General features: G+C 44.1%; 2 protein-coding genes across 2 annotated transcripts; one reads left to right on the forward strand and one right to left on the reverse strand.

Annotated features, from left to right (window-relative positions):
- Positions 1-4,234: 4,234 nt before the first annotated feature.
- LOC118503370 (unconventional myosin-Ib) lies at positions 4,235-15,898 on the reverse strand. Its single transcript, XM_036036564.1, has 18 exons — positions 15,752-15,898; positions 15,567-15,682; positions 15,174-15,489; positions 14,526-15,098; positions 14,395-14,458; positions 14,292-14,305; positions 14,109-14,193; positions 13,945-14,039; positions 13,217-13,364; positions 12,540-13,134; positions 12,142-12,468; positions 11,701-12,067; positions 11,531-11,617; positions 10,652-11,032; positions 10,405-10,557; positions 9,993-10,055; positions 7,545-7,672; positions 4,235-7,464 (listed from the first exon to the last, which is right to left on the reverse strand). Exons 1-18 carry the CDS (start codon positions 15,896-15,898, stop codon positions 7,341-7,343), a joined length of 3,783 nt encoding a protein of 1,260 aa, XP_035892457.1. The 3' UTR covers positions 4,235-7,340.
- A 1,020-nt stretch (positions 15,899-16,918) lies between these two features.
- LOC118503377 (28S ribosomal protein S24, mitochondrial) lies at positions 16,919-18,119 on the forward strand. Its single transcript, XM_036036577.1, has 3 exons — positions 16,919-17,042; positions 17,108-17,279; positions 17,361-18,119. Exons 1-3 carry the CDS (start codon positions 17,022-17,024, stop codon positions 17,648-17,650), a joined length of 483 nt encoding a protein of 160 aa, XP_035892470.1. The 5' UTR covers positions 16,919-17,021; the 3' UTR covers positions 17,651-18,119.
- Positions 18,120-18,984: the final 865 nt, after the last annotated feature.

Below are 18,984 nucleotides of genomic sequence, written 5' to 3' on the forward strand. Positions count from 1 at the left end.
TGTGCATTTGTCAAAGTAATGGAAAGAAATTAACTGTTTTTAACAGAACTGAGTTTGAATGAGTTAGTGACAAACGTCAAGAGACAACTTTGGGAAGAGCAGCGAGTGGTCCAACTGCAACTCCAAGAAATCAGAGTGCGTTACGGAGCAAGAAGAATTTTTTTACCAGGAAATTGTGGTGACCTGTCGGAATTCCCGGGATGGGCTCAGTACTTTTTTGAGGCTCCACAAACAGATTATATTATGCTGCCTAGCATAGATGAGACAGCAACTGAACTTCGTAAACTCAAGAGCAATAAGGCACCGACAGAATTGTAGCTGGTCAAAAACCGAGGTTTTGCATTCAAACAGTAAATTCATCTAAGTATTAGATGGTGAATCTCATGCCTTGTGGTTAGTATCTTGGCATTATCTATCTCGTATACAAGAAGGAAGATAGGCTACAGAGCGCACGCACTAGAGCAGTATTACTGTCTACAAGATCTTCTCCTTGATGAAGTCGTCCTGATGAAACCTTCACCTATCTGAGGTAAAGGGTCAGCACCGTCCCCGCGACGCAGGCGAAGCTGGGACTGTATAGAATATTTATAAATCCAGCACTCATACACGCCTCTGACACATGGACTCTGACGAAGCCCTCTTAGCCGCGTTCGAAAGGAAGACGCTCAGAGGGGTGTTTGGCCCCGTATGTGTGGAAAGACAAAGAAGGAGCCGCTACAATGACGAGCTGTACGAGCTGTACGATGATCTCACCCTCGTGCAACGAATTAGTCTCGCCAGGCTCCGGTGGGCTGATCACGTCATGAGAATGACACCGGACGACCCATCCCGTAAAGTCCTTTTAGGCCGTCCACACGGACAGAGGAGGCGTGGTAGGCCCAAATTGAGATGGAGTGATGGCGTTGATGCGTTCGCCAGAACAGCCGGGATAATGGATTGACAGACGAAGGCGTTGGCCCGTGAGTGGTATCGAGGATTGTTGCAGCAGGCAGTAATTGTTTCATCTTAAATCATCTCTAACTTTAACTTTGTTTCTTTCAAAAACATAATCTCGTAAAGGAAATATTAAAACACACACTGGCCGAGCAACATGGCTTGGTTAGGTAAGATACTAAATGATTTTGTATTTTGTTCCGTGTTCCGTTTTGCGTTTGTTGTTGTTGTTGTAGTTGTTGTCTGAAGTGGTTTTGTGTTATACGCTCCATTCCTGCACGATCACGGTGAATCATTCCTCCTCGCACTTCTGCTGCAGTTTTTAAAAATGATTTTGCCCGATTTGCTATTAACTTCCTCTCGTAGCGTAACGCTGTATGCGCTTTCCTATTTGTCTTCCCTACCTCGCTGCTGCTTCGTTAATGATGAGATATGTATGTATAATTAAAAATATTGCTCTAACAATGGAGTGAGTGAGACAGTAATTATAATATATTCGCCAGCTCTCTCTATACATATATATTCCGGTAACTGATGCTCCGTGGTTCCGTGCACCACGCGACAAAGGCGAAAGCCCTTAGTACATATCGCTCTTTTTGATGCCTTCCAATGTGTTGATTGCGGTTTTAGCTTGATTTAGTGTGTTTGCTTTTAAAATTCCATTTATGGTATCCGATCAGATCGGTAGACATTGCGGAATGTGGTTAAAGTTTTGCTTTCGAAACTCAAGAACGGTATACAAAATTCAACTTTTCGATCAGAGATCGATTGCTTGTTGATTGAGATGCTTCGGTATAAAATAACAAAACTTTTGAGCATGAGAAATTAAACCTGACTCATCGCCCGGACTTGATCGCCCGGATGCTGCCAAACACTTTTTTGGTTGAAGCCTTCCATTGGTTGAAGCTGTTGCTGACGACGCCTCGACGCGCAACGCCTCAACTTTAGCTTTGCTTTCTTTCACCGCTCTAGGATTATTGGAAGAAGTTGAAGGGAAAATGTCTAATCGGATTGGGATGTACGCTACATCATCTACAGCGGGCTATCCACGCCGCTTCCGTGTCACTACTCATTTGCTCATTAGTCTACTGTCCGAGTCCTAGCTGCTCAGTGTCCTCCCGTTTTCCATCCATCCTTCACCGCCCGCCTCCTTCCATCGACGAAGAAAATTTTCATAAAATCTCTAATGTTAACTCTATCTCCCGTATAATTCCTTTTTTTGTGTTGCTCCTGTTCCGTTTGCAAATCCCTCTGCACCAAGCTTCGGGTTGGGGCACCGGTTTTGTGCTTTGGCTTGCATTTGTGTCAAAATTTGCTATGCTTCGGCGGCCATCTGCCCTGCGACAGAAACCTCTCTCTTGTCCACTTCCTGTTTCATACTGTATCTTGCATCTAAATATAGTGTTTACGGTGCTGTTTGCACGCCTATGTTTAACTAAACTACCACCGATACCACCCGATAATAGGTGTTTAGGACTACTTAAAAACACTTTTAGAAACAGAAACTTTTGTTATTATAAAATAAAAACAAATAGGAAAAAAAGGCTAAACTTTAAAAAAATCTACCCTTCCTATAGAAACACCTGGTTCCTCTGGCCAATCGTTATTCGCTGTAGACACAAGCCTAATGAATGGAGCTTCTCCGACCCGTTACGTATTGCAAAACCTAATTCTACGCCTTGTCTTGTTTTTGTCTTTTATCGGCTCCGAAACGGCTGGTATGCTTCCAAAACACAGTATTTACACAAAAGGTGCGACTGATGAACGTCTCGTTGGAAAATATGTGTGTATAGAAAATGCGTTTCCACCCTCCTCCACACGTTCGATATTGCATGAAAATCCATCCTCTTTGCTGTCTGCACCGTGCGTAACAAACGTTTCTTTTAACAGAGTTTTACGGGTAATTTTGCGATGCTGACCGCAGTTTTCATTTCCGTAAAGGACTATTTCAACTTCCGATGGATCATTTCGTTGTTGTGACCATGAATTTCATTTTTGTGGAGTTATAGTTCAACAGTCCTCTCTCCTTGCGAGCGAGTTGTTTGCGCTCTCTATAAAAACCTTCTTCCTTGGCACTAAACAACCTCGAGAGGTCTCGGCCTGCCATTTCTGGCTCGCTGTGACTTGATTCTACCCGTAGCAAAGTAGTCAGCTCTGCGTTACGGGGAGGAGGCGGTCTGGATGGGATTTGAACCCCGGTCCTGCCGTGTGAAGACCGGACCGCCCTCTGTAAAATCCAGCGTATAAAAATCATTTCCAAATAGCACTATTTAGCAAATTGAGTTGTTCGGTGGCCCTCCCAAACGATCTGTTCAACGGATCTATACTATCCTCCTCTTAAAGCTTCTTAGTCAGACCAAACATTGAGGCTGCACAAACGCGCTGTATCACGCCCAAAATCACGCTCACGTGTCCTCCGCTCCATCATCCTTAGCTCATACACCGGCGAACGCAGCTTAGTGGTGGCTTGATCAGTATTTTCCCGAGGCTCTTTTAAGTGCCTTGGTACAATTCAAATCGTCCTTCGCTCACGATCTCACAGAACAGTCATCTTTCGATGCTTGCATTTCCTTTAAAGAATCTCTCTTGGTTTTTTTGAAGTATTGTAGCGCTACTGCTCTACGTCACGGTCAAAGCTTTTGAATTGCTTATCTATTGCTTAATTGTTTCCATCTCTATACCATGAATCATTTCCACCCAGCTCGGGCTATTGGTTCCGCCATTTTATCCAGCGTTCTTTAGACAGCTGAAGATCCTGAAGACAATATGCAAAATCATCCTGTTTTCTTGCTTTTTGTTTCTACTGTTTGACACCGAGGTAATCGAGATGGTTGAACGATTCGATTCGAGACTTAGGGTCTGACTGTTAATCTTTAGCTTCTTGACCATTCGGGACGGTCCTGTTGCAGAGACCGTTGTTGAACAGGTCCATAAGGTTCTTTTAGTAGGTTAGTTTTTAAATGTCTTGAAGTTTTTAAATGCCTCATAACTCATCTACCAATTTCCTTTATCTGGCTTGATAAACACGGCAAACAGTGTAAAAAACGCATCGGGTGACAGGCCTGTTGAAATAAAATGCATCAAATTTGAAATTCATATCCACAGAAGCGAACATATCTGTCAGACGTTTAAATAGACCTTTGCGCGGAGATGAGGAATAAAACGTTGTCCACATTAAAAAAATCACCCGTAAGACGCTTCCTCTTTTCACCGCTTTCGCTCATCTTTTAGGTTGTGTTGTGTTTCTGCTTTCCTTGCTACCGTTTTAATATCATTTTGTTTTCCTTTTTACGCTTTAATCTTCCGTTACAATATAGTTCATAAGTATTTCTATTCCATTTATGTATGTATATATCTATATGTATGTATATATTTATAAGTATTAGTAAGCGTCATTGATTTGTTTCATCCGAATGTACTACTGCACCGCTCCTTCGCATCCTCTACTGTTGTTGTTGGCCAGGCGATTAGTTCACAATGCAAATGGTATCTGTGGCCCGCTCGGGGAAAACACGTTCTTCGCCCGTTTCGAACGTCTCCACCCAACAGACAGGACAGTGGTTTGGCGATCTCTTGGTGACTTTGTGTAATCTTTCAATAAGGTAAGGGTTTATTATGGTGAATTGGCTACTTGCTTTCGATCGAAGTATTTTGTTTTGGCACTAACATTATGTTGGAATGTTTTGTATTCTCTACTTAGTGTGGTAATGTTGCTTGTTTAGTACATATTCGAATATTTAAATGTCTGTGTAAGTAGTAGTGTAATAACTTCTGCATTTCGGGGGTTCGTTTAGCTTTTTAATTCAATTTTGGCTATAGTGGGAGGGGGGTGAGGGGGAAATATTTCTTTTCTTTTTTTCTTGTTGTTCCTAATGATAAATATTATAATTAGTGGGGCTAGTGGTTATTTTAGTGATCTCTCGTACGTTCTTGTTCTTGTTGTTTTGGCACATTCCCGCCGAGTTGTACAAAAACCTGCTGTCGTGTAGTCGCAGCGTCTACCATAGTTTTGGGCATTAATAATAATGATTCGCTTACAAAACGTATCTGTAAGAGCACATTATATCTTCTACAATTATATATCTATATATGTATATATATACCTCCGCTCACATTGTTACTATTCCTGACTATATCATTTTAAAGACTGTCTGTGTGTGTGTTTTCATATAAAAAGCTTTTGTTCTAATTAACCAACCCGTCCACCGTTTGCTACACGAATGGCCGCTTTATTGCCGATCGCCGGACCGGAGAGAAGACAGTTAAAAGTCCGATAAACAACACGATTTTTTTTTTGTTAAGAACTAGAAAGATGTTTTGCAGACCACAAGTGGACGCAGTTTCATTGATCGAATTAAATGCTCATCGCTCACCTCTCTATCTGCCCCTTATTTTGCTATAAAATATCCCACCAATGTAGCCTGTGTTCCACTGTATGCAGGGAGGCTTTTGGGGTGGAAAGGTACGTTTGTTTCTGTTTTTCTTTTCTTTTCTTTTCTTATATGCTTTTGTTAAATGTTGTGTAGCGTTTGCTATAGAGAATACAAAAAAACGTCCAACAAGCGTGATTGTTTCTTTATGTATTGACGGTCGGTGTTTGCTTCGAGCGCAATCTCCTTTCTCCTATTCATCATATCATATCGCACAACCCATAGAGGAGGACATTAGCAGTAGTAAGGACGACGCCGAACCGAGGGGCGCCTGTGGTAGGCTCTTTTAAAACGGACATGCAGGAAAAGGCTAACGACGCTACATTCCCCCATCGCTTCCTAGTCATTTATTAGTTCTCTATACTCCATCTAGACGCTACGGATAAAAAACCTAATTTAAAAAAGAAACCGAGCGAAACTTGGCGTGGACCAAACAAACGGAGTAGATATACAAACAGTGGAAAAGCATTCATCCGAACAAATACACATCGGAAACACACACAAAATGCAGTCTCGATTACGACTAATTAATTCAACAGGTAAGGCTCACTCTCTCGCTCTCTCTCTCTCTCTCGCTCTCTCCCTCTCAAAGACACGGGAAAACTATTATCAAAATAGATGTCCCACCGCTGGCGCGGATTGCTGTGCGTATAAAAAACTAGCTTATGGGTCCCGTATGTGGTTTAAAAAACGTAGGAATTTGCTAACATATCACGATTACGACGAACAACGATGACGATGGCGAGAGCGCCATACGCCCTAACACACCGGCCAAGTGTACATTAACAAATCTACTATCTACTGTTGCTCTTTGTTGTTCGAGTATTAATTTGACAAACGTTTTCCCATCCATTGCTATGATTTTTGTTGCTGTCTCTCTAGTGATTGCGTTCGTTCGAAGCAATTCCGGCGTTTGAATCCTCAAATTTGCCTCGAATGCGCGCGCGCACACATCTAATGATTCGATTGTTCTAAACATCCTACATTCTCGGTATATTTACGCTATCATCGCGACCCATGCCATTCAAACTACTAGTAGTAGTGATATTAATAGTAGTAGTAGCAGTAGGAGTGGTAATAGTAGTGTTGCTCTCATGCAGCGACAGCTAGAAGAAATTTGCACTCATCTCGGGTACCTAGGGTAAAACACGTTACACTCTAAACACGCCCCGGGTAAAATCGTACGAGGAAACTTTAACTAACACGTTTACGATCGCGAAGGTTCCTTTACCGAGTGTGCGATCGCGCGCCGGAAGTTTCCACACTAGCTAGTGTAGAATTGTTTTGTAAATTCGATCGTCGAACTAAATCACGCTCGCCGCTACTATCTCGGAAAGTTTTTATAAAATACACGTACGCACACTCATCTTCCTCACCGTATAAGGTCTTTCCTCATCCGATCGTTGTACAAGGTGAGGAGAAAAGGGAGGAAACTATCCTTAAATTGGTTAACCAAAATACAATTCTCTTGCGATATACGTACACGCTATATGATCGCTAGTTTGCGCCTCCAAACACGTGCTACAATGTGAACCGCGTGCAGCTGTGTTTTTGTGTGGAGCTAACAGTTTACGCATCGGGGTGGGAAAAAAGGGGCGGGAAAGGATTCCCCGTGCCGAAAACTTCTAATAGTTCTATATAGTTTTAGAGCTAGGATTTAAATGTGCTAATTTAGGTAAAGAATTGCTTATTGAAATTGCCCCTTTGGAAAAGGTTAACCAATCGATCGGCAGGCGATGCGAGGCGCGATCGGTATAACCGATCTCTGCGTACCTTTCGTTTTCTTCCCAATTGATGACGCATAATAATAAATGGTGCGCGTGTCTATTGCAGCATCTCCAGTTTCTACGCAAACTCGAGTCCCCGGACGCCAAACTCCATACCGTCGTCATCGGTGTAGCTGTCGACCACCAGCAGCGAACGTCGCCGGGCGCGACAGTCAACGAGTGCCGTCTGTGCCGGTGGGGAGGCGTTTTGTTACACGATCACCTCCATCCGATTGCCCTTGCGCGTGACGCGTGTCTGATTGTACGGATTGTCTACCAGGCCACCACACTTGAACGTGAATATGACCGTCTGGCCTCCGAAATTGGCCTCGAAGCTGAAAACCGCACCATCGCACGTTAGAGAGAAGGAAAAGAAAAGAAAAACGTTGCAATATTCCGCGGTACAAATACTTACTCGGTGCTGATGGTCACTTCCGGCGATTTGGCAGTGGCATTCTGGATTACCAGGAACAGCTTCGTCACTATCTCAATCGAGTGTGCAGTTTGGAACACAAAGTCGCCCTTCTTTTTGCCTATTTCCGACTGTGCGTAATGAGAGGAGAGTGGGCATTAAATTCGTGGTTGCTTTATGAATCCTTTATAATGTGTTCGAGTGATAGCGGCATAGTTATCGCAGGGTGTATCACCAAAAGGTATTCTAAGGGCCAAGAGGCTTTATCGCCCGTAGTGACAAGGCATCCAAAAGAACCCCCTGATTTAAAAATCTCTTCATCTAAGTCGCTTAGTCGTGGTATAAGAGACCTTGTCTGCTTAGAGACTAATAGGGTTATTAGACGACGGATTTTTTATCGGTGATTTTCTGTCAAAACGCGTTTGACAGATAAATGCCGGTTTGAAAAATAGAATTCGACATGCTCAATTCAGATTTCGATCTAGCTGGTCTGTCAAAGTGAGGATTGTTTACATTTTGGAAGCGTTGTTTTGTCTCACAATTTTAATTGTACATCATTGTACAGTCTAGTTGGTGTGATTTAAGATGAATATTGTAGACGATGTTTTGTTAATGCATAGAAATCGACGTGGGACCAGTTTGAACCGAAAAATTGGTAAAAGACTCGAGAAGGCCCCCCTGGAATCTTTTGTGTGCAGCACTGTGGCCTGTCATTTTTATTGCACAGTGGGATTTTTGTATGGTCATAACTCGTTTCATAGAAACATTGTGCTTTGTTCCCTAATACTGTTACTGGACAGCGAGTAGAGCAAGATATTATACATTGTAAGAAGTGTTTTGAAATGTTATAATTCTTATTTTTTCTCCTTTTCTGAATATCTATGCCCGTTAACAAGTATACATCGAACCAATGTTCCGTTACAGTCTGGGAACAACGTGTATGTTGTAAGCCTGATTGGTCACTCCTAGCGTGACCAAAAATTATTACGTAGCTCCTGTAAGTCAATGTAAATGGTCAGGATAGAGGGTAGGGGGATTTAATCGAATAATAAGCAATATTTCATTCGACTTTATTCAACCATTTTTGACCACACTGAAAGCACACTGTGAAGCTTTCGCAACGTGTTCCGCATTGAAAATTTGTCGTGTAATAACCCCATAAGCCACCAAAGCCAAACGCGCATACTAAAAGATTTGGTCGACCAAACCAACAGCGATCGAAAGGCTTCATAGTTCAAAGGCTTCATCTATAAAGAAACAATTTCATCGAATGGGTCTTTTATACCATAAGACCTCGCAGTTGAAAAGGCATCATTTTCAATCAAAGAAGCCTCAGGCGTTATCGCTTCATGTAAAAAATACCTAAAGGTAGAAGCTTTCATATACTTTACATGTTGCAGATCACGGGCTCATTAAGAAAGGATCTTCACGTTCAAGGTGCCTCGTGTATTGAGAGGCCTAATCGTCTGACGGTTCTCGAGTGCTAAGCGACATCGCAGACAATAAGGCCTTATCGTCTACACTTGGATGAGAGGACATCATATAGTAATAGATCCGGAAGTCAATCCAGGCGACGAGGGACCTCTGTCGTCTTCGTCTTCGACAGACCTCTGTCTATCGTAGCCTCACTTCGTTGACCTCTCTCGGTGGTACATCCTTTATTGCTACTGTTCGTCCAGTACATTCTGTTCTACTAATATTCTACTAATATACTAGAACCGCCAAAACCATACTTATTGTCTGATCGTCTTTCGCACATACGGAGCTCGGTTTGTCAAGCGCACACATTTTTCTAAATCCGTGATTGTTCCGGTTTGTCTACATCAAACACTACTTCTCTAAACAACTCTGCTTACTGCAAACAATAAATTAAAATCGCTGGATTGGACAAAACACATACTCAAACGGGACTTTGCAACATAAGCCGGAACAACCTGTATGCCTATTGAATTATTCTGATTGCTATATCTAGGGTTGCCATACGATTGTATCAACACTCTATGCCATTTTAAAAAAATTAAATGATTTTTATCAAAATTGAATGGTTGGAATAACAACTTAAAACCGGAAGTTCATCTTGATCTTGCTTCAGATAGAATATGCGGTTATAAAATTCTTCTTTCTTGGCCTAACGACCTCTTAGGTCATGCCTGCCATTTCTGGCTTACTTATTGATACCGCATAATTGGATGTTCAGCCCTCACTATGGGGGAACGGCCCAGATGGAATTCGAACCCCGATCCTTTTCCAGTCATGGATCTGGTCCAGGCGTTATCGTCTTAGTCTCAAATTTTTATCCAAATAATCCAACACTTTAGCTGTGTGATACTATACCTATAAAAAACATCCAAGACTCTAGAAATCGGACATAGAAACATACCATACGGCAACCCTGGTCAAAGCAGCAACTATTAACCTTTTACAACAGGGCAGTACTCTGAGCAGACTTACCTGAAACAAACATCCGGTGGGTGATTCTGAGCGATCGGACATGTTCGACGAGCAATAGTTATCCTACGGGCAGAGGAGAGCCATATGGTTTCGGTGCAAGGAAAGAAAGGTGATAACGATGTTCATGTATGAGGGAGGGGAGGGATAGGGAATGAAGGACGCGAAATGAAATGAAACACATGTACAAGAGAGATGAATGCCAGGACTTTGCTCTCATTGCTAACTTTGCTTGAAAACCCAACCCACAAAATCACAACAAACAATCCAAACCGGTCAAAATGGTGCATTGGGGTGTGTTTCTTGGTTTTGTTTAGTTTTGTTTGGAAAATGTGCCATAATTAAGCGTTCCAAATTTGGTCTCTTGGCAAAATCAAGCAAAGGATTATGCGACGCACGGTCAAAGAAAACTTACTGCGCGAATGTGGATAACGGCAATGTCGTCAAAGTACGGGCTGAGCGACATCCGGTATATTTCCGACGCCGGAATACGGTACTTAATTTGCATCGTTTTCTGGTCCAGCAGCAGCATGGAGTTCGTCGAGATGACCAACAGTATCGGGATGAACTGTGGATGTTTTTAAATGGAATTTAAGAAAGTGTATTAAGGGACAAGGATTTGAGGCTTGATTTGCTCCTTGTCGGTACACACACACACTCACCTTGCCACTTGTTCGTGCAATCTTATTGATGATGTCCGCGAAAACTACATACTGATCGTTGTGCTCACAGCTGACCCGCTTCCACTGTATGTTCTGCCGCAGTCGGATATAATCGCCATGAAACGGATGTGCCACGCTACGTGGGTAGGACACTTTACGATCCTTGAATATGATACTGGCGGTAACTTTCTCGCGCATACGATTGCGCGCCGGTTGATCGAACGACTTGCGATACTTGTAGCATCGCCAGCGGTGAAAGATGGTGCGCAACAACTGAGATGTTTCCGTTAGGAAGGTCGGAGCTGACGGCCACTCGTGACAGATTGGGCTCATATTGTCGTGCGGCAGGCGTAGCAACAGTGTCAACAGAAATTCCCTTGTCTACGACAGAAAAGAGAGTTACTGTTGGCTAGAGTACCTAAACGATAATGCTGGCAAGTACTGCTTCCAGTCGACGAATCTCCACTAGCTCCTGTTGTCTTGTTCTGCTTGGCTTAATGAACTGAGTGGTCATGCTATATAATCCATATAAGACATATTAGGTCATGTAATGGCTTACAGGCCTAGATCCTTGACTACCTTACTACGAGTAAAATCAAATCACAGCAAGCCAGAAATTACAGGCCGACACCTTGGTGGTGGTACCAAGGAAGAAGAAGAAGATTTGGCCACAAAATGATTGGGCTAACCCATATAAGTTGGCCCAAAAATATTATGAGTTGTAGCAGCAGCTGCAGTCAATGGATTCTCTTTGATGGTTCAATACTCGATAGGTATACAACAGATTGTCAGAAAATGGCTCACTATTTTCAACTGGACGTTCATGATTAATGGAGGCGGTACTTGCCGCAAACTTAGTATAACAGAAAAGAGCCTTACCTTTAGCAGGACAAAAAATCTTCCAATCACTTGCACTGCCCACAGCGCTTGCTTTCGAAACTCTACTAGCCGCAATTTCTCTCGCTCCTAAAACAAACCCCAAAAAACCCGAACAGCATTACAAAAGTGTCCCCAATTACCGGATGTACTTCCGGCCCATTTACACTTACCCTCCAGGTACGCCAGTAGCTTGCAATGATTAGTTGACTGTGGCGGAGTGTCACGAACCGTTTCCTTTTCGTGTAGCAGCGGTACGTTTTCTGTATCAACACCGCCAACTCGTTCAGCCGCACCTTGCGAAACTCGTCCAGCTCGTACACGGTACGAGGACTGCGAATGAAAACCTTTTTGCGCCCAATTGTAAACTCAGCTCCCGGCAGCGGTACGCTGCGTATGATCAATGCCACGCCGTCTACGATCGTTCCGGTGAAGTGGGGCCAGGTGTACTGACACAGCAGCTTGTAGCGTGCCAAGAAGCGGGCGTGCACCATATTAAAACAGTGTCCATTGCGCCACAGATTTATGAGCGGCATCAGACTGCAACGGGAAGGAAAGCGCGGGAACGATTAGACAACCGCGGGAAACAATTGGAACCATCGTGCAACGCTCACCAAAGGTAGCGAACTTGATGCTGCACCAGCCCAAGCTCAAACATTTTCGCCTGCTTCAGCTCGTTTGGTTTGATGCAGAATATGTAATGGTTCGAACGCTGCTCCAGCAGCTTTAGCAGCGTTTGAAGCGAGGTTCGTAGGTTGTTGCTTAAGCTCGATGGTTTGCGGTTCGAGTGGCGCTTCGGGTTACCCTCCGGAAACAGGCAGGATGCGATGAGCAGATCGCTCTGAAACAGGCAGCTGCTGATGTGCCTCGGCAACAGATCCAGATTTTTCTCGATGAACCCGTTGGTCGTGTACACGACGGGACCTTCAAAATGGCGTACTCTGCAGTAAAAGAATAACACCGTGGAGGTTAACGAAGGTATGCAAACCCTTCCACGTCCTGTGTCACTTACTGGAAACAATTAGAAGGCAGTGATGCATCGCGCGCGAGAAAGTTGGTGTGGCCGGCACAGCACTGATGCAGACGCGTGAGCAACAGTCCATCATTGATGACCTGCGGTTCATCGAGCAAGTGGAGAATCCCGAAGCAAGGCTTGTCGATCAGCTCACAGATCGGTGCATTGTCAAAGTAATCGATCCGTATCCAATCCAGCCCTTCGCTCACATACAAATCTTGCTGGTGTTTCAACACACTCTTGATAAAATGCTGCTGCAATCGTTCGTTGCAGTAATTGATGGCGAACTGGTCGAAAGTGTTCTTTTCCAGCGCTTCGAAACCGTAAAAATCCAACAGCCCGATGGTCTTCCCTCGACTGCCGACCGTACCGCTCGTTTTGAGCTTCAGTGCATCGTTTACCCGTGCGACGATCCACGTAAAAAGCCGCCCGTACAATGTGCGGCATAGTGTGAACTTGATGCGCGATGCATAGCTGGCATCGATTTCGGTTCCGTCCGGTTCCAGCTGGGCCCAGTTGTCACCGAGCCGTGTTAAGCAGTTGAACAGCATTTGGTTATCCAGCTGTAGCAGTTGCGCAATCTCGTCCAATTCTGTAACGGTCAGGAACAGATGAGTAAAGTTTTTAATTTATCCGCTTTTAGCAATTAAACTTGAAGACGACAATCCACTTACCATACTCGTTGGAGATTTCGCAACCCTCGCTACCGTCGATGTTGGTGGTTGGGATGAATGTTAGGTTGCCAAGCTTAAGCACCACGGCCAAAATGGTGAATATCGAAAATATCTCATCCTGTCCGAAGCCCAATATTTCAAGCGAACGCTTTTTAAAGTGAAAAGGGAAAAGAAAAACGTACTTATATTACAAGATCCTTACAAACAATCGTTCAAATTGCACTTGTGTCCTTCGTGTTTCTCTATCAAAACGACGATGGAGGAAGGAACACAAGTTACAAAAGTAGTCCTTCGGCATCGGCTGCCTGAGTGTGTTGTAATAAACTTAAAGATTAACACATAAGGTAGGGTTAAATATGCCCAAATAGCACTGTATAATGTGTTAAGGTCCGACCCGCTAATTCTTTAGCCCAAGTTTTTTGCTCCACCCTCGTTAGGTCTAATTTGACATTCTATTGAAGGACCTTCAGGCTAATCGACTTTCACTAGCAGACTATCTGACTGCAGACTCTATTTTCAAAACGGTCGGATTCCACCAAGCCAAGTGTACAGCTCTTTACCCTTGGTGAAATAAAGTGGGGAGACTCCTGGAGACAGCATCGATACTGAGATGGATTTCGACGAAGCATAAAATGATCCCCAATCAGTCGCTCGGCAGCATTGTGGATTGTGGGTCCTGTATTAAGCTCCCTGTTGTATGTATTAAAATTGCTCTTGACAATTGTTACCTTAGTAAAGGTGAAATTCGTTCGGTCGTCCTCATTGGCGAAGCTGTTTTTCAACAATTCATACTTGTCGATGTTTCTTTGCAATTTAAGTGATTCTAAAGAGAGAAAACAGAGCGGAGATTAAAAATGTATCAATGTATTTGCATCCATTGTTCTGTACTTACTGAGCAGTTGAATGTCGGCACCGGAGAGCAGTTGGTAGAAAATGTGAAAGTTCCTTTCCCCGGATGCCCGTGTGGTGACGCGAGACTGCAAAAAAGAATATTACATATAGCATAGAATAAAAGGAAAGGAAGAGGTGTTATTAAAAGATTCTCGATGGTAAACTCATTCATGCTTCTGGATACCTTTTCCAACATGTCTTTAGGAGCGTGCAAGCATGACAGAACAAAGTTAGATACAGAGTTAAATCTCCGACAGTGGTAAGATAAGGTACTCGGAGGTACTTACACAACGTCAAGTGTCCGCCCACAGGATCACCTTTGTAGTCGAACTCAATGTCAAAGAACTTTCCCTAAAAAACATAAATGAAACCCTTCCGTCATTGCGTTTCTTAAAGAATTCATCTCGCTCGAACGTACGAATCGGCTCGAGTTGGCATTCTTCACCGTGACCGCGTTGCCCATTGCTTCCAGGAAGATCTCCGCCTGTGCCACACGCTCGCGCATTTTTTGCAACTCCAAATCCCGAATGTACACCTCCTTTGAGATCGATTTCAATATCTGCCGACGGTGGAAAGTCGACGGCGAGGTGGTTCCGTGATCGTGCGTCAGTGCGATCGACGAGGATGATTTGTGAATCGACCGAGTACTGTTGTTGCTGTTCTGATGGCAGCAGCGCATCAGGCTGCTTCGCTTCTGCAGCGATGGCGAAGGAGACGCACCGCACATCCGGTTCAAATCAGCGTGGCTGCTGGTACAGTTGTGCTTTGGACAGGAGCCCACGGCGGACGATTTGAGCGTCGATTTGGTTGGGAATTCGTTTGCCTCGGTCGAACGGCTGATGGATTGGTTCGAATGCTTCAAGCACTTCGGCATACTGGCCATGGTGGCCGGCATGAAGCCATAGTTGACCATCGCGGGAATGTTTTCCGTGCTCTTGTGGTGCGAAATCAGGTCAAATTCTACCGTCTTTTCGTGGGAACATTTTTGTTGCTGTGGAAAAGAAGACAAGGCGCGTGACAAGAATTTCGAATTTCGAGCAGGTTTGCAGGTCCGGCTGATACATACTCTCGACGAATTGTTGTACTTCATGATACTGTCCAGCCGGCCACCGACGACGGACGACGGGGCGGCACTTTCGAACGATGACCCAACGCGACTGATTGTAGAGTGTTTCGGTGTCGATTGTCTCGAGTTTGGGTTGGAACCACGCAGCGAAAAGATGGGCGCACGGCTGCGTCGCATCTCGGACAGCTGGGTCAGGAAGTGGACGATCATGTGCGAGGATTCAGTCTTGCCCGAACCACATTCGCCCGCCATTATGATGCACTGGTCCTCGTTGTAGTTCAGCAGAAACTGATGGGCCGAATTTGCCAAGGCAAAGCTGTATCAAGGCGGGAACAAAAGATGGCATGCTTAGCGAGGGGTGTGGGTGTGTGTGTGAATAATTTATACACTTACATGTGCGGTGGCAGCTGGAAAAGGCTTTTCGTCGCATACTTACGAACCTGATCCGGGTTGTAAATTTGCAGTGGTTTGTATGGGTTCAGGGCAACCAGAAACGTCCCGATGTAGGTCTGCAAAAGGAAACGGAATTAAAGGATTAAAGCCTGCCCGATGAGTAGGCGCTGCTGCATAGGACTTACATAGATCAAATCCCGTTTGTAGCGCTGGTGAAGGTTATTGATGAAGCTCTCCTCGGAGAGGTTTTCCAGCAGCACCGAGTCCCAGCTGCCAATTTCTTGCTCCATGTTGGGCATTTTTCCCGTCTCCGTTTTAGCGCTTTTCCGCATTAGTTACAATTCCTGGCCGAGTCGGAGACAAAATAATGCCACAAAAATCTAGCAGGCCACTAAAACCGGACGACCACTAAACGTTCTGTTTCGCCTCCTGTGTTGCATCGGTCTCTATCGTTCCATCGCGAACCGCAGCATCCATCGCCAACCCAAAAACAAGGGCGCCGATTACATGATGCACATTAATTCACTTTTCCATGCCCCTTTTTTCGTAACACGAGCTGTCATAGGCGTTGCTGCTGCTGCTGCTGTTGAAGCTTTTCTTTGGAGCAAAAAAGGAGCATCAAAGCTTCCGTGTTTTTGTGAACCGTTTTATCCTAATCTTCTAACAACGATTTGAACTATTCGCTTTCCCTCGGTAAGACGCGCTTTTCCAAGTCACAGTTTCCGCCCGCTTCTTTTGTTATTCACGAGTAAAACTTTGCAGAAAAACATCTTATAATACAGCTTATCTCATTGGGGATAATAGGAGTAGTAGTAGTAGTAGTAGTAGTACCAGCAATCGGTAGCATCACACTTTTCATTTGATTTCACTAGACAATAATCCCACTGGGAAACCCGTAAACAATAACAGAATACACACGGAGAATACACACATTAAAACAGTAAGTTGGCAACTTTGGCGAAGGCAATTTTACATTCTGCAACGGCACGCAGAATGGTGAACGAAAACGAGCAAGTTGGAAAATCCTCACACGGCCCAACTCTTTTTTTCTCTCTCTTTCTCTGTCTTACTCCTTTTCTCCCTCTCGCTTCTGCTTCTTCGCGCATTCGACAAATTTTCCTCCCCACTATATTGACAGTTTTCCGAGTGGAGATAACGTGCAGTACTAGATCGTTGATAAGGCGACACGGGTAAAGAAAAGATACAAATATATTATGAGTCTTTTGAAGGTAAAATTGAGCTGGAAAATACACATGTGACTTTCTGTGAATTTTCCACCTCTGGAGCAGAAAGAAACACTCAAAGAAAGGGTGAAAATCGAAATCCATGTGATGGAGCACACCCTACTTGAATATACCTTGTGCGTTTGTCAAATGTCATAACAAACCGTGCTCGTTGCCGGACAAGAGAGAGAGAGAGAGCGCGAAAAGAATAGCAGTATCAGATCCACCAGCAATGTTGTCCAGCATGAATTCGGTACGTAATTATTGTTTTTCGTGTTGTGCTTGCATTAATTTGGCCGTAATCAACCGTGCATTTAGATTACGCGAGCCGTACTAACGAAACGATGCCTGCATACGACCGCAATCGCAGCGAAATCACAGTCCGGGCGGTACAAGATATCACCGAAAGGTGACCGTCCGCTTACGTACGAAATGGCAAACCCACCGCACCAGATAGGCCATCGAAAGGCGTGGAACTCGTGGAATACCTGTAAGCTACAATCCTTTATCCTCCCATCGTTGCTTTATTTCGCTAATGGTCCTCACGTTACCGTCACCGCTACCATTACAGCGAATCTCGAAGGCGAGCTGCGCCCGTCGCAAACCATGCTAGAGGACGATTTCGTACGCCGATTCATGGCCGGCACCTGGCACGGTATGGTACTGTCGGAAGTGATCATCAAGCGGCAGCATAACCACGTGCGCATAGCGGCCATCATAAGCCGGGCGATTCCGGCGAGGAAAATGTACTTCCTGATCGGATACTGTGAGGAGCTGCTAGCCTACTGGCTGCAGTGTCCCGTGACGCTCGAGCTGCAGACCACGGACGATAAGAAGGATGTAATATTCAAGTACATTTAATCTGCCTGTGGATTCGGACGTGTTGCGGTAGTTTGTAAATAGAAAGAATGTAAAACACAGCGAACGCGTTTTTATTTTTTCAATTATTCATTTATTACTCTTCTTTGTTTCACTTCCGGGTTTGGGTGTTTCGTTTTGGGTCGTTCGTCCACTTTCGCCCTGCTGCTTTTTAATTGCACCCTTCCACTCTCCACACTGTTCGTCCTTCCGTATTCCAGATGTTCGTGATAAGCGCAATACATGGTTGCGAAAATGTATCTTAATGCAATGTTCATAATTCGCGCTGATAGTGTGTTTGCAGTACATCTATCGACGGTATATTGTGGTGTGTCCTCTCCTTTCAACGGCATCGTGGTACATCGTATGAGGTGCGTTCATGTGTGTGAGTGTCTACGATTTATTTAAAATGATTTAAAACGTATAAGGGGGGAGTTTGAAGTTGGCAACTTCCACTTTGAAGCAAAAAAAAGGAAAATCAATTTTTGGGTTGTTTAAGCTATTAAACATACTTAAAGAATTGCGGCATACTACATTTTTTACACGCCAACCAGATAAAACAAAACTATTTGTTCTGTTTTGCATGAGCAACAAGATAAAACGTGATGATGATCGTGTGATTTGTAATCCATCATACTACTCCAATGCCATTCCATTATCCAATGGTTACTATGGTTCGTACGTCACGTTGTACAGAAGCTATACACACAGGGATTGCACTATTTGCTGAACAAAATCGTACATAATCATCTCGAACGGGCGTGTGTGTGTGTGTTTGTGTGCGTTTGGGATCGTCGCCGCTTGCTGCGATTTGCACATTCCACAAGAAGGAATGTGCTACACAGCGGCGGATCGCGCGAATAATGATTTTCATACACACGTGATCGTCAGCTAATGGAAATCGATCGTACAAAATCTCCTTCGACACCGCGTGTGTGTGTGTGTGTGTGAATGTGTTTACATTACACTTGTAATCGTATTTAAAAATCATCTTCCTGTAGGACATTTTATCAATGTTTGTTCCATGATCGATAGTGTTGTTCGTGACCCAGTGTATCAGTGCTTTTACTTATGCCTGTACAGATGCGAATGACACCCACAGTACGACGATGATTAAAACACTTCTATCGCACTTGTTCTAACTTTGTTGCACTAGCAATGAATGTACAGAGAGTGCCGGCAAAGCGTCTTTAAGCAAACTCGGCCCATTTCTCCAAGCATTATCAACACGTTGATGGTGTGCCACGTATTGAGACAATGGTTAGCAAATGTGACGGTATACTTAGAGGACTTTTATCGTCACTGTACTCTTACGTGCTTCATTCGTTCGACTTCGT

This window comes from Anopheles stephensi, chromosome 2, assembly GCF_013141755.1.
Source record: "Anopheles stephensi strain Indian chromosome 2, UCI_ANSTEP_V1.0, whole genome shotgun sequence".
Classification (NCBI taxonomy): Eukaryota; Metazoa; Arthropoda; class Insecta; order Diptera; family Culicidae; genus Anopheles; species Anopheles stephensi.